General features: G+C 37.7%; 1 protein-coding gene across 1 annotated transcript in view; it reads left to right on the top strand.

Moving 5' to 3' along the window:
- The window catches only part of LOC143026421 (uncharacterized), a 21,068-nt gene extending 7,958 nt beyond the window's left edge, over positions 1–13,110 (top strand). Inside the window, exons 2-5 of the mRNA XM_076186760.1 lie at positions 5,569–5,797; positions 9,705–9,959; positions 11,095–11,688; positions 12,393–13,110. Coding sequence (XP_076042875.1) covers positions 5,612–5,797; positions 9,705–9,959; positions 11,095–11,688; positions 12,393–13,025 — 1,668 coding nt within the window. The 5' untranslated portion in view covers positions 5,569–5,611 and the 3' untranslated portion in view covers positions 13,026–13,110. The remainder of the gene's footprint in view (positions 1–5,568; positions 5,798–9,704; positions 9,960–11,094; positions 11,689–12,392) is intronic.
- Positions 13,111–16,042: the final 2,932 nt, after the last annotated feature.

Here is a 16,042-nt window from a genome sequence, read left to right as displayed (position 1 = left end):
GTGTCTGTGTTTTGGTATTTTGTCCACTTCCCTATCCCCATAGATCATATCTTTATAACTAATATTGTTTTACATCAGCTAGAACAAGATGACTACAAATGAGAGGTTTTCTTATTCCTGTAAACCCATAAATCTAGATTGAACGCACACGTGCGCGCGTGCGCACACACACACACACACACACACACACATATATATATATATATATATATATATATATATATATATATGCGCACTGGTGGTGTGGTCTCATAAAATGAAGGACATAAACAAGCCTGAGAGAATACAAGCCTCAGCGACCAAATTGGATCTCAGCCCATCTGATAAACCCTATGAAGAAAAATTTAAAGCACAGGACCTACTATCACTGTAAGAAAGAAGTAGCATGATAGTAGTGTTCAGGTGATTATAGTGAAGAGTAAAACTGACTTTGAGGATCTCATAATCTTGGACGGGAAAGACTCGCGAAGTCATGGAAAAATATGCCCAAATAATGTCGAGAAACACAGTTCTTGTACAGAGGCATCAACGCCAAGAATAGCTTAGAGCATACTGTAGTTCAAGGTAAAACCAGATGAATTGAAAACGTAAATCAACCGTATTATCTCCACTCCGACCAGTATGCTGGTTGATACTGAAGCATAAGCGTAGCAAATTGACCCTCTTTCCTCAGGCTCGCTACTGAAAAAAGATAAATAGTGTGGCAGTACTTGGGAAAAAGCTGCAACACATTGTTTACCGTCGATTTAGGTCAATCGCGAGTGGTAAAAGGATGCAATATACACACGACTTCTTGGTTATGCAGGTGGGAGAGATGGCGCAGAAAAAACAAGTATTCTGTGCGGTAAGGCCTACGTGTTATGTGCCGTATCAGATGTTCATGTTCGGGTTAAAGTCTTTCAAGATGTCTTGAGTGCAGTTTGTGTTTGTGTTGCATGAGTGGGCGAATGTTTGCAGCGTGGTGAAATGATTCAGTTTCTGAAGTCGCTCCATGTTGAACCCGCCATGAAAAGGACCGCAACAATGACGGGGGCCGTTATATAAAAAAGAAATGCATAAAGAAGGAAAACTTTACAGAGAAGTAAGCTGAATCGAGGTGTAGTCTCGGAGAACGTTGTAAATTGAGTGAATTTAATCAGAGTTCACGTGTGTGTGTGTGTGTGTGTGTGTGTGTGTGTGTGTGTGTGTGTGTGTGTGTGTGTGTGTGTGTGTGTGTGTGTGTGTGTGTGTGTGTGTTAAACTACCGTTGGCAAGCATGCAGGCCGGAAAGCAGGTTGGCAGGCTAGCAAAAAAAAAATCAAGGAGGAGTGGGTGGATAGCGATGAAAGAAGGAAGGCTGCAAAGTAAGCTCTCAGCTCGATTCAAAACCTTCTGCCACAATCGTGTCAAGTGGCTTGGCACATTGGTGGTGAACATCTGGTCCTTCGTCTCCTTGCGAGAGGAAGAAGGAGGTAGCTCTGCATTCAGTGTATTAACTGAGGACAAGGAGCTTGCTGGTCATGTTGCGACACTACCATGGCAGTAGGACCATAGCCACCACTGGAACCAAAACTGCCGTGGGTTTGAAGAACTTTGTCGTGACCAAACCCGAAGATGTTTTGTTGATTTCGTGAAGAGCGTGCGAGGCACTTCGTAGGAGTTCGAGGTTAACATTTGCCAAAGAAACTTTACTTCGCGAATCATGTACAGTTAGGGTGGGGTCAAATACTGTACACACTCAAAAAGTAATTCCTCTAAGTGTTCAGCCAATCTATCGGCGAGGCAAGGAAAATGGGCCCGGCCGTCTTTGCTCCAACAAAAGTAACATGGGGTGAACACAAACCCCATCAAAAAAAAAAAAAAATTCTAAGACGTCTAGCACCCCCATAACTAATATCTTATTACTAGAAGGATAAGGGAAAGTATATGCATCGCTTCCCAGCATCTCCCTATCACGGTCAGCGCCCGAGGTTGTGAAACCTTAGTATACAATATTTGTATCTGGGCAATAAGGTGATATTACACACACACACACACACACTCCCGGTGTGTGGTGTGTGAGTGGTCTCAGACCCACCCAGAGATCGGCAAATAATGAGCTCTGAGCTCACTGCCGTAGGGTGGTGTCTGGCTGTCTCGACAGAGACTGCAGCAGATCCGAGGTGAATACACACACACACACACACACACACACACACACACGTACAAAGGGAGCGGATGAAACCCTCAAAAGTTAAGATCTAAATTCAAACAACAAACTAGTAAAAAATAATCTAAAGATATTTGACTTCGTAATATGTGCAAAATTAACTATATACTTGTATCTATACAAGAAAATCCAGTGCTATTACTTCACTTATAGGCAAGGGAATCCAGAATGTGCGTGCATTGTGTGTGTGTGTGTGTGTGTGAAAATTTTGAAAGAATTTACAAGGTGCCTTACGTGATTATGTAATTTTCATTTACCAAAACAAACATGATAGATAAATAAAACAATTACTATTGTAATTAGCTGCAAGGAATACGAGTAAACTTAAGAAAAAAGGCATATCATCATACATATTAATACCTACGAAGAATATAATGACAATTGAAGGTAAAACAGCATTGCATCAACAACATAGTTCCCGCGCATTGATAATGAATTGTTTACAATTCTTACTAGCACATACCTTCAGATTTCCATCTCACTGTGGCTGATGCATGGTTCTATCATCCAAAGGCGAATTTACACTGTAGTTCTCTGTCGTTATTGCTATCATATGTATCACCAACACTGAGTAATGATATATTTTCTATGCGAATACAACACCATTTCAACAAACACTATCATTCGACTGCCTGGTTCGGTACCTTCAGATTAAAACGTCATGACGTCACAGCTCGAACCGTTGCCCGCCAAGGTTCAAAATTGTATGTGTATATGTATATATGCGCCGTGTATGCGTGAACATGGGTTATATGTGTTTTGTACATGTGTGTGCGTATGTGAATTGTACATGCGTCGTGTGAGTATATGTGTACATGCGCCTTGTGTATATGTACAGTTCATCCCATCAACTGACACACACATGTACACAAGTTGGAACTACACATGATAAAATAGGAAAATAAGTCGCAGGATCCAATGATCACTGTTTCGTTCGTGTGCTACAATTAGATTTTTAGAACTGGGCAGAAACAACTTCGCCAACCGTGTAGCCAATGACTTCCTGCAGAGGTCCTGCAATGCAATACGGTTCGAAGTTTTAAGATTCATTTAGATAAACACCCTAGTAATATGCTGTACTATTTGCCAATTGTTTGGTTCTCTTATCTATTAATTCCTTCGTTTAACTATCTATTCTTTGTATCCAGCCGAGTTATGGACCAAAAGGTCTCTTGTCGGTATGCTCTACTTATGTAATTATTTATAAATAGAGACACCACGCGCGCAATCAACTGTGTAGTGATGCAAGTCATTCACCGAAAAAGAAAATATTACCTTGATACTTTCTTAACACACCAAAGGGACGCTAAAAAGTATAAATATTATATATATCACATTTTACACTTTGAAGATGTCGCCAAATAAATCAGTAAACATGGAACTGTAGCAGAACGCGGCGGACTTTGAAGCAGAGTTTGTGTCGACATGACTCCACCTGGTTGTTTTTGTCACATACATATATTTTATTCTATTGCTGGTTATTATATTTATGTTTTTCTTAGCTGTCACCACATAGGATTCATCTCTTCGCTTACGTTAACGTGTTGTATTAATTTTGTTCTGGTTGATAACAAACGATTTTATAATTACTGAGAAGACGAAAAAAAAATAAGTGAACGTTAACGAAGCGTAGCAGTTCAAACAAGTACACAAGTGTCTGAGCCTCCGTGGTCTAGACAAGACTCCCGCCAACTGGGTTTTTTGTCTTGGACATGAGCGACGCCTTGGCATTCGAAACTATGCCGAAAAAGTTCAACTTGGTGTTTTGTTTTGTTTTTTATTTTATTTTATTTTTCCTGCCTGTCATCATATAATTTTTATTGTAATTTTTATTTTACTTTTCATGTCTAGCTACTCGTATACTTAATCGCATGTCGTTCCCACGTGCTTGACCAAATGCAGGTACAAGACACCTACACATATGAAACAATGATAATGACAATATATTTGATTGATGACAACAATGGCAATTGTAGTGATCAACTATGATGAGAAAATATATTTCCAATAAATCTGTCAACTCACATTTGTTTTGTATTTCCAGTTCTACTTGATTTCACTCTGCCTTGTTGCATTCAAATTTTATTATTTTTTCTCATCTATTTGCGTTCTACGAAAGCGGGATGGTGAGGAAGGGTAAGGGGAGGGGGAGGGGGGCAAGTATTTGAAAGTACCCTCACCCAACACACCACAGCTCACGTAGATTGTGGGACGCTTTGTAAATGGCCGAAATAGAGGCTTTCGGTAGTTTTTTTCACATATTTTCGTTCATTCTTCATCTGTGCATTCATCTATTTGTTTGTTTATCTACTTCATTTCTCTACTTATTATTTATTTATTATCATTATTATTATTATTGTTGTTGTTATTATTATTATTGTTATTATTATTGTTATTATTATTATTATTATTATTTTATTATTATTATTATTTTATTATTATTATTATTATTATTATTATTATTATTATTATTATTATTATTATTATTATTATTATTAATTATTATTATTATTATTATTATTATTATTATTAATTATTATTATTATAGGGATATTCCACCAGAATAAAATAATAAAAGTTCCTTCTCGGCTTGCAAGAGTTAATTAGAATTTCACAATTTTTCTTCCAACTAGCATTAATGAAATATTTGATTTTGTCTTTATACCATTGCTAAATAGTGATCTTCTTCACTATTATCACGATATATTCTATGCACTATAGACAACTCGATTTTTGTTTTGTACTTTTTTTAGACTTTGTTCGTTATTTCAAATTTTTAGTTTAAACACGCAACTTTGTAGTTGTATTGCTGTGTATCAAATGACGTCTAGTGCTCGTGTAATGCAACATAAGAAGCTTTTGAGGTTTTATCATTCAACAATGCGCATATTCAGAAGAAAAGGTAAAAAAGTTGTATTACCTTTCTCGAGTGCACTGCGCGCCATTCCGTACTGATGGTTAAGTTTTACACCTCAAAGTATTAGTATATCATGTTGAAATTTTTATTAGATTCAATTTCCAAGGGGAAATTAATAGTTTTTGACTGTTTCTCGGTATGCAAGCCAATATTTCTGGCGATACGTTGACTACGCCCCTATAAGAAACACGACACGGCACTAAAACATGAGAAATATGCTTCACCCTGTTTTAAAGCAATAAAATAATCAATTTTGACTTTTTTTTTCTTCCGTGGCTACATTGTTAGATTACGTTAGGTTTTTTTAGTTGTAGTATTTTAGATAAGTTAGGTTAAGTTATTATTATTATTACTATTATTATTACTATTATTATCATTATTATTATTATCATTATTATTATTGTTATTATTATTATTATTATAATTATTACTATTATTATCATCATTATCTTTATTTTTCAAGTGTGGGGAATTTGAAGATAGTTGTAATCTGGCGGGGATTCACAATGAGGATTCCGGCGCCTTCGCACGGGAAGAGGCCGGGTCCTCCGAGCACGCCATGGAGGAGACTTGCAGTCCTCGTGGCCGCATCGCTGGTTTGCGCAGTGGGTGCAGAGACGGTCATCGACGTGGAGGAACACTGCGTGGACGAATACCTTGGGCCAGTGTGCAATTTCACTGGTGTGGACGATGTGAGTATTTGCCAAAGCCTATGGTTTGTCTATATTTACTTTTTTTTTTGGGGGGAGGGGGGTTGTAGTTGTTGTTCTTCTTCCTCTTCTTTATTATCACTATTGTCATCATTATCATCAGTCTTTTTCTTCTTCCTCTTTTTCTTCTTCTGTATTATCACTATCATCATCTTTATTATCAGTCTTTTTCTTCTTCCACTTCTTATTATTATCACTCTTTTTCTTCTTTATCACTATTGTCATCATTATTATCAATCTTTTTCTTCCTTTTTTTTCTTCTTCATATTCTTCCTCTTCCTCATTATCACTATTATCATTATTATGTCTTTTTCTTCCCCTTGTTCTTCTTCATTTTCTTTGTCTTCTTCATCATCGTTTCTTCTTCTTTATTATCACTATTATCATCAGTCTTTTTCTTCTTCTTCTTCATTATTATCAGTCTTATTCTTCCTCTTTTTCTTCTTCATATTCATCATCTCCTTTTCTTCTTCAGTTATTTTTCTTCTTCTTTGTGTTATCAATTTTATTCTCTCTCCCTCAGTCTATATCTATCTACCTATGTATCTATCTATATATCTATATCTATCTACATGTGTATGTATGTATCCATGTATGTATGTGTGTATGTATATGTATGTATATTTATGTATGTATGTATATGTATGTCACAATAGTAGGGTAGAAGGTCCTCTTTCAGGCTGATATGATTAAACTTTGCAGCAGCTTCTGCATTCACGAGTTTCTTGCTGACATGTTCAACTTTTCTAATACTTGAACGTTGGATATCGTTGAGTTGTCTTATTATGTGTCCAAACTTCATTTGGAATGAATGTAAAGACAATACTAACTTCTTAATTTTACTAGTAGAGCTTTCGCCTAACTTTAGGCATCTTCAGTACAAATTGAATACAAATAGTAAAGGTGACAATATATACAAAGAACATATGGAACATTAGGAGAGACGGGAAATCGGACAGTCACTAGGAGAGACGGGAAATCGGACAGTCACTAGGAGAGACGGGAAATAGGACAGTCACTAGGAGAGACGGGAAATCGGACAGTCACTCAGGAGACAGGATCTGATGTTCCGCCCACTGGGTCAACGGTGAACCTATGTCTGTGATCTATATACTTAGAAGTAGGAATGATAAATTGGTCAGGATTTTGTTTGTTCATGGTGGGGTTTTGTCTTTTAATGTGAAGTGCTTCTAAGATGAGAAGGCGTCTGTAGTTTGATTCCTTTTGTAGTATGATGGTTCCTTCTTCCAGATCCTTCCTTGTGACTGGGGATTGATGTGTGTCAATGTGATGTTGTTTTATGGCTCCATTAGAGAGGTGAAGGGTGAGGCGTCTTGATAGTTTTTTGTAGTCGACCCTATGTACTTTGCAAAGGGTTTCACAGTCACTAGGAGAGACGGGAAATCGGACAGTCACTAGGAGACGGGAAATCAGACAGTCACTAGGAGAGACGGGAAATCGGACAGTCACTCATCGGAAAAAACGTCAGACCCTCGAACAGTGACGACAAAATCCACCTAAATATTTGGTACCAGAATAGGAAAACGTCCCACCTCCTCCTTAAGAATAGCCCTAGCCAGCGAACCCCGGTATTCCAACGTAGCCACCTTGTGTACGAATACACATGTAAGAAAGGGAACTGTGAAACCCTTAATGAAAAGTACATAGGGTCAACTACAAACAAAACAATCAAGACGCCTCACCCTTCCCCTCAGGTCCGTTTTCCCGTCTCTCCTAGTGACTGCCCTATTCCCCGTCTCTCCTAATGTTCCATATGTTCTATGTATATATTGTCACCTTTACTATTTGTATTCAAAGTTAGGCGTAAGCTCTACTAGTAAAATTAAGAAGTTATTATTGTCTTTACATTCATTCCAAATGAAGTTTGGACACATAATAAGACAACTCAACGATATCCAACGTTCAAGTATTAGAAAAGTTGAACATGTCAGCAAGAAACTCGTGAATGCAGAAGCTACTGCAAAGTTGAATCATATATGTATGTATGTGTGTGTGTACATATGTATGTATGTATGTATATATGTGTATGCATGTATGTGTGTATCTACTTATCAATCAATCATTCAATCTATCTACCTATCTATCAATCTATGCATCTAGCTGTCAGTCTATATCTGTCTATCCATCTGTCTAACTATCTATGTATCCATCAAGATGGATATCAAAATTATTCGTCCCATCTTCTCTTCACACTCTACTTCACCTGTCTCTTCTATGGACATTTTCATCAGGGGTCAAACAGAACTGCTCAATCCTTTCCTTTCCACTGACAGATTGAGACACCTTTCCTCCACAGACCTGCTACTTGAAATATAAATAAATTGCCGAAATATCCACTCTAATACGAAGAAAAAATTATGAAATGATCAGAAAAAATTATTCTATTAAATCGTAGTTACAACGTTCCCTCTAAGCATGTGCGCGCGCACATAGAGAAAAAATGTGCTCACACAAGGTTTTCAAATTATATCAAAATCCATTCACTATAGAAGTTCCACCCAAACATCAACCTATAAATTCTCTAAAAATAGGGTAACTTGCCAACTGTCAAATCAATAATTGCTTCTTTTTTTCCTCTTGTAACTCTAGCGCTTCCAATGCAAACGGTATTTGTCGAGGTAATATGTGATACAAACTTACAAATTGTGCGTATTTGTTTAAATGATCAGATGGCAACTCGCACGGTTGCGCCGCACATACTTTTAAACAGAGAAGGCGTTTGCGCACAAGCTAATTTCTGCACACTCCCACAGCAAAAAAAAAAAAAAAAAAAATAGAGGGATCATTGGTTACAAACCAAATATTCAACGATGTATGTAAAAAAAAAATCTTCTTCTGGGTGGAATTACAATGCCATGGTTTTCCGTCATAAGAGCATAAGAATGAAGGAAACTGCAGGAGACCATAAGGCCTACACTAGGCGGTTTCATGTCCGTTACCACCTGTCATCCTCATCCATAAAGTTGTCTAACATTTTCTTTAAACAACCGATAGTTTCAGCGCTCTATTGGTAAACCAGTTCCTGCCTATTTCCTTCTTAAATCTAAATTTTCCCAATTCAAATCCATTACTGCGAGTCCTACCCTGTTGTCTTAATATGATGACCTTTGATCCATTTGAACACCTCTATTTGATCACCCGCACTCTGCGTTTTTCCAGGGATTTTAGTTAAGGTCCTCGTAAGGTAAATTTCTGAGCCCACGTATCATTTTGGTTATTCTCCTTTGTACTTATTCTAGTGAATTGATATTCATCACATAGGACGAAGACCAAAACTGTACCACATAGTCAAGGATGGGTCTAACGCCTCCACTTTTATTCGTAACCACTCTAGCAATGAAACCGAATGCTTTTGTAGTTTTATTCCTGGCTCTAATGCAATTTCTTGGATTTAAGGTGAGGACTTACAAGAACTCCCAAGTCTCGCGTTCAGTTTTCTCTAAAAAAAAAAAAAGTGTTATCAAAGCTATACCTGCGTTCTGTGTTGTGTAAACCTTACGTTTAACACGCTGCATTTTGAGATATTGAAGTCCATTTGCCATTTCACCGGCCATGAGAACAAATTGATAAAATCCTCCTGCAGTCTCCTGACCTAATTAGGCATCTTATTTTAGTGTCGTCCGCAAACATCTAACATCAATATTAATTCCTTTGTCCAAGTCGTATATATATATATAATGAACAATAAGTGCCATTTCCCGGTACTTAATTCTGAATTTATATATTCTTTACTTTTTTTTCAGAAGTACTTTATTCTTTAGTGCGTGAATCTATTATCTTTTACTTTCCACATAGAAAGAAAGCCTCGTTTCATCTTGTTCCTAAAATGTCGACGATTTGTACAAAACTTCCGTTTTCTTTACCTCAGGTTGTGGTGATGCAAGGTCAGCAGATCGTCCAGCGACTCCCCTATTATGAGTTGGAGATTCACAATGCAGTTAATGGTGTGCACATTTACCCGACCTGCATCTCCTGGGTACAGATTTACAACTCCGTCAACGTCTCTACCCGTTCAGAGGAAGGTAACACGTGCAAGACGTGGCTAAGAGCTTACAACACTTCTTTGGATTACGTAGCTCACGGCGTCAAAGACCTGACGCTCTACGGAAGTTTTGTTCGAGAGGTGAGGACGATGAGGATATCCAAGCAAATGAATAGATGAATAAGTTCATAGATAAATATATGAATAGACAAATAGATGAATGAATTAATAAACGAATGAATAAGTTAATAAATAAGTATTAGAATAGACTGAACTAAGCCTAGTACTGTCGGACCTGCCAGGTCGTAGTCCAAGTTTTTCCTTTTATACGACCTGGCTGGCTCAAATCTATCGTCTTTGCCTCATGATAAGCAGTCGCTAAGGCAAAGGTTCGAGTCCTTGTGGTGGAGCTTATTTCCAAGTAAATAAATAAATAAATAATTGAATAAATTATAAATTTGATAAGCGAAATTATGAATAAATTAATTAATTAATAAATGAATAAGCGAATAATGAATGAATTAACAAACAAATTAATTAATTGATTGATAAATAAACAAAAAATAAATTAATAGATAAATAAACGAATGAATAAATAAATTAATAGATAGATAAACAAACAAATAGATAATTAGATAAATAAAAAATCAATCAATCAATCAATATCACCCACATGTCACCAGGAGGCCTATTATGAAATAGAAAAGTGTGTGTGTGTGTATGTGTGTGTGTGTGTGTGTACGCGCGCGCACGTGTGTATTCGTGAACTTCGGCCATAAGGTCCAGTCACCTCTCCATTGATCAAATTTAGCCTTAGAATCGTTTATGATTTTTTATTAGGTAATTTATTTTTTGGGGGTATTCTACAACTTGACATATATATGTATGAGAAACTGTTTCTTCATATCATTCAAATGTCTGATCTTCTACTAATGATTTAGAGTTTTTTCTTATTCTAAAACAAGAGATATTCTCTGTCAATTTCGTCCATCCCTTTCAAGAACATCGCAGTCGTGACACCTTTCTCTCTCTCTCTCTCTCTCTCTCTCTCTCTCTCTCTCTCTCTCTCTCTCTCTCTCTCTCTCTCTCTCTCTCTCTCTCTCTCTCTCTCTCTACCTACCTATCTATCTAATTGTGAGTGTGTTTATTAAAAAACAACGCATCTCTCACCCTTCTCTCGAGACGGAGTTCGTCACATACCCTTAGCTTTCGTGTGCGCATCTACCCCAGGTACAAAACCTACCTACGATGTTACAACCTTTCAATCTGTTCTCAGGTCAGACTGAAGGACCAGCGCGATTTCACCGCAGTCAACTCGACCATCATGCACGTGGAGGACGTTTCTTGGAAAGGATACCCGGGAGTAATCCGCAACTCGACCATAGGAAGGATCTCTAAGATGACCGTTAAAGACGACTTCACCGTCTACGGAAGCCACATTGGGAAGATCAGCAGCCGGGCCATCTCCATCCAGTCGCCCCGTAAGACGGAAATCGCCAACACCACTGTGGACCTGATCGAATTCAGAGGGTTCAGCATCGACTCGAGTTTCGTGGAGGTCAAACTGACCAACGTAACCATAGGCCAAGTGGCTAAGAACGCCTTTGTGGTCACCCCCATCGCGAAACTTCACTTCCAGAATGTGACCATCATCCAAGCAGCGAAACCTTTCATCAAGACAATGTTTCCAGAGAGCATCACCATGGACCAGGTCACCATCGGAGGCAAGCGGGTGACGTCAATGTCCGGGTTGTATGACGCCTCTCTGGGATTAGGTTTCGACCCCAACGATCTGGGCGAGCTCGACCTGTCTGTTTGTAAGTCGAATGAAACGACTTACGAATGTAACCTGAGCAACAAAGACCATCCAGTAAGTCCCCGATATTCTCTTCGTGTCTTGTCAGTAATGTTTCCTCCGATCTGTTTGCTGGTGGATCCATAACCTATGCAACGCTGTTTGCTGATTTCCCGAAGAGGCTTTTCGATACTGAATAGTCTTAGGTTCACTAACAACTCTATATTGGTGGCAACATCGTATGGCAACATCTGATTGGCTGGGAATGTTGCCATACGTGTGAGTTTCAGCTTTTGAAGCCTGCCGAGATGGAGTATTGCTGGTAAACCCCAAACTATTTTGTTCAGTATCGAAAACTCTCTTCGGAAAGTAAACAGCGTTGCATAATCTAAGGATCTACGGGCAAACAGATCTGGAATCACTCTGTGACCACTGGAACCGAACTGTAACCGTTAGGGTGACGTCAACTATATAAGAAATGATACTTATTCGGGATCCATTTCTTAAACCCTGCATTAACCCTCTTGAAAACTTTAACCGTCTGGAATGTTAATCATTATCGTAATTTGTTTGAGATGGTATACATATGTTTTCTACCTCATTTCGAAGGATGTCTAGCCGAATTCGTCATATGGTACTGGCTAAAACAAAGTTTTGAAAATGTAACGGTCATAACGAAGTGCCGACTCCCTTTGAAGTGAGGTTTCATTTCATTTATAAAAATGTCCTGCACAAGAAATGGACTATTTCATAAGAAAAAAAATTATCTATCTTTTCAGGTAGTGATTACAGTTCCACCTGACATTCAGACTCTCGTCCTACGCGGAGGATTCTCTGTCCTGTTGGAAAATTCCTCCTGCCCCCGTCACCTCATCCTCGACTCTCACAGGTTTGGACTTGAAGGAGCTGTTTCGGACACCGTAAACTGGGGTCTCCTCTTCAGTTCAGACACAACCACGCCGAGGCCGACGTCGACCATCAGCCACTGCGATTTGTCCTTGGACGCGACCATGTCCGAGATCGACGTCTTGGACGGCGTCGTGTCGACGGTTCGTATAGAAGACTCGGTGATCCATAATATGAGGCTCGACAACGCGGTGGACCTATCGCTGACCAGCACGGCCATCTCCAGCCTGTACAAACTGGTGATTCGAAATAACACCAAGGCCTCTTTCAGTAGCGTCACCATCTCCACCCTCATGGGACTCGAGCTCCTAGCTGGTGCAGTCCTGGAGAACTTCATTGTGCAGAAGTTCAAGTCCAAGGGGATCACTGTGGACCACGACGGGGAGACGTCTGTGGTGAGGAACGTCCAGATTCTCTCGAAGACTCGTCCATTGTCATTGTCCATGGCAGCCTCGTGCTGGAGGATGTCACCGTCGAGCGGATCAAGCCAAAGGCTTTCAAACTGAGTCCTAACACATTTCTCGAACTTCGCAATGTTTCCATCACCTTCCAGAACACGAGACTCTTCTATGTCTACTCCAGGGACCAGGTATGTATACATACTACCCTTACATAGGGAAGAGAAGAATCGAGAGGGACGATAGATGTAAATATTGAAAATAACTCTCCTTTCAGACCAGGCTCTCCTTTCTAGCCGCGCAATGAGGTACGCTATTATCACCAACGATGTAAATCCTCTCCCCATCCCAAAATCAATATCCAACGTCAGGGCACTCACTCACGTACATGAACTTAAGACAATAACGCAACACAATTGTTACAGCCAAGAACACACAGACATCCCTCGAAGAGCTGAAGAAGTTATTGATACGGAGCAGTAAAGTCTTCCTCCCTCCACCAACAATTCTCAATGGTTCTGTTCATTCCTGACAACCATGAATTTATGAATTACACTGTCGTCTCACTGAACTAATCAAATATATACTATATAACTATCTATATATACCAAGAGCACTCTATCAATAAGGGAGGTAGCCTTATTTTACTACCCCTTTCCACTACCACCCCCCCCCCCCCCCCCCCTGGATAAGGACATGGGTCAGAAGCAGTTAGCACACACATACTCCCCCCCCCCCCCACCCCCCCTCCTCTGTCCTATCGGGGTGCGTCAAAATATCATAAGAATCACCAACCCCACCCCTACCTTCAAAATTTCTATTCTCAGGGCAGGCCATTGGATTCACTCCCTTTCTCAGTCTATTTCACTCACTCTTACCCCTCCACATATATTTCCCCCTTTTATTGCCACCCAGTACTCTTCATCCATAATTTCCTCCTTATAATAATCTACATTACTCTATTCACCCCTAATTTTCTCCAATCAATCTGAATATCACATACCCCTCCTTTATTTATATGTTCTCAGAATCAAGTACAAATATACCAGATTTACTAGATATACAAACTCTTTTTTATGGGAGGTAGCCAGATTATATGGTCACTTTTACTCCCAATAAACATTTTCATCTTAGCTCCTCTGATGACTTGTTTGACTGCTGTCAGAAGCATGCAAGACACAGTAATGTAGCGAGGCGAGTCTCGCCCAGGAAAAAGAGAAGACGGGGAGAAATCCCTTCGGGTGCGTCAAAATAGCATTCACGCATAGCACTCCTACCCCCCCCCTCGCGGCTTCTTCCTGCCTCAACTATCTCCTTCTCCTCACTACTCCTTCCCTTCATCCGTCTTTTTACACTAAGTTCTCAAACATATTTATTGTTGTTATTATTATTGTTTATTTTTTATTGTTAAATGTTTCTAAATTATATTGTTACTAGTTTTTTTAAAATGTATATATTTTTTATAATTATAATTATATTTTAATATAATTTATTACATTAAACTGATTATCATTATTCAAAAAACCCAAAATTTTTGAATTTCATTAATGAGAATATCTTTACAGTCACTCTATTTATATTCTTTTATTATAGAATACACAGGACATAACTTGTTATTTACTTAGACAACAACACATTTTTCTATTATGAACCAGGCAGGTTGTAATTATTATTTAATGCAGGAAACTAAATGTAACCAAAGTCACATACAACAGAGGTTTCGGACGAACTCTGATTTGTTCAATGCACTTACCTGTTTCTCATAATTTCTAAACAATAAAATGTGATTGGGTAGGGGGAGTCTACCGAGGAAAAGAGGGTGAGTGTGAGGCGTGATGGAGTGGAGGAATAATTCCAACAGGCATTCTTCTCGCCAGGTTAAAATAAAGCAGGTGACGATCGACGGGGAACTCATAGACACAATGCCCGAGTCACGCGTTCGGACGTACTTCTACGTCTATGGCCACGACCTCGACTTCGGCGACGACGTCATCTACCTCTCAAAGGACAAGAAGAACTGCAACTACTCCTTCCCTTCATCCGTCTTTTGCGACTATTCGCACGCGACTGAGGTAGATATTCGGCGGAATTCAACGTCAACTTTATTATTGTTGTTGTTGTTATTGTTAACATTCTTATTATCACGGTTATTATTATAATTATAATTATCACTGTTATTATTATTATTATTGTTGTTATCATTATTATTATTATTATTATTATTATTATTATTATTCTTTTTTTATCATTATTATTATATTATTATAATCATTATCATTATGATAACCATTATCATTATTATTATTATTATCATTATATTATTGTTATTATCATTATTATCATTATTATTATTTCTTATTTATTATCATTATTATTATTATTATTATTGTTATTATTATTATTATTATCATTATCATTATTATTATTATTATTATTATTATTATTATTATTATTATTACTATTACTATTACTATTACTATAATTATTTTTTTAAATTATCATCATCATCATTATTATCATTATTATCATCATTATTATAACTAATATCATTATTATTATCTTCATTATTATTATCATCATTATTATTAATAATGTCATTATCATCGTTATTACTATTACTACTATTATAATTATTACTGGGATAAAGATGTTTAAATGTTTAATCTTTTGATCCTTTTATTCCCAAAAGAGACGAGTTTTGTATAGTCACTATGGTCACCGCGGGCGACTCGATTTCAAATACAAGAGGCATCTGCCAAAGACCTTAAAAACATGCATTTTTTCTTATTTTGTTAATCAATTAATCTATTTATTTGTTTATCTAGTTATCTATTTTCTTATTCATTCATTGAATAATCAATTCATTAATAAATTTATTTATTGATTTATTTCATTGTTTATTTGTATATCTATTTATCTATTTTAATTTATTCATCTATTATAATTTATGTATTTATCCATCTATTTGCTTGTATATTAATTTATTTACTTATCTATTCATTAGCTTATTAATTTATTTGTCTACCTATTTATTAATTTATTTTATTATTTATCTATCTACTCATGTGGTGCCCATTGGTAAGAGTGAAACCAAATTCATCTTTTATTGCAGACACCTGTGATCC

This window comes from Oratosquilla oratoria, chromosome 6, assembly GCF_046742065.1.
Source record: "Oratosquilla oratoria isolate Oo_2021 chromosome 6, ASM4674206v1, whole genome shotgun sequence".
In the NCBI taxonomy this organism is placed as follows: Eukaryota; Metazoa; Arthropoda; class Malacostraca; order Stomatopoda; family Squillidae; genus Oratosquilla; species Oratosquilla oratoria.
Note: the sequence above shows the minus strand (reverse complement) of the source record. Positions and strands in the feature narration are given on the sequence as shown.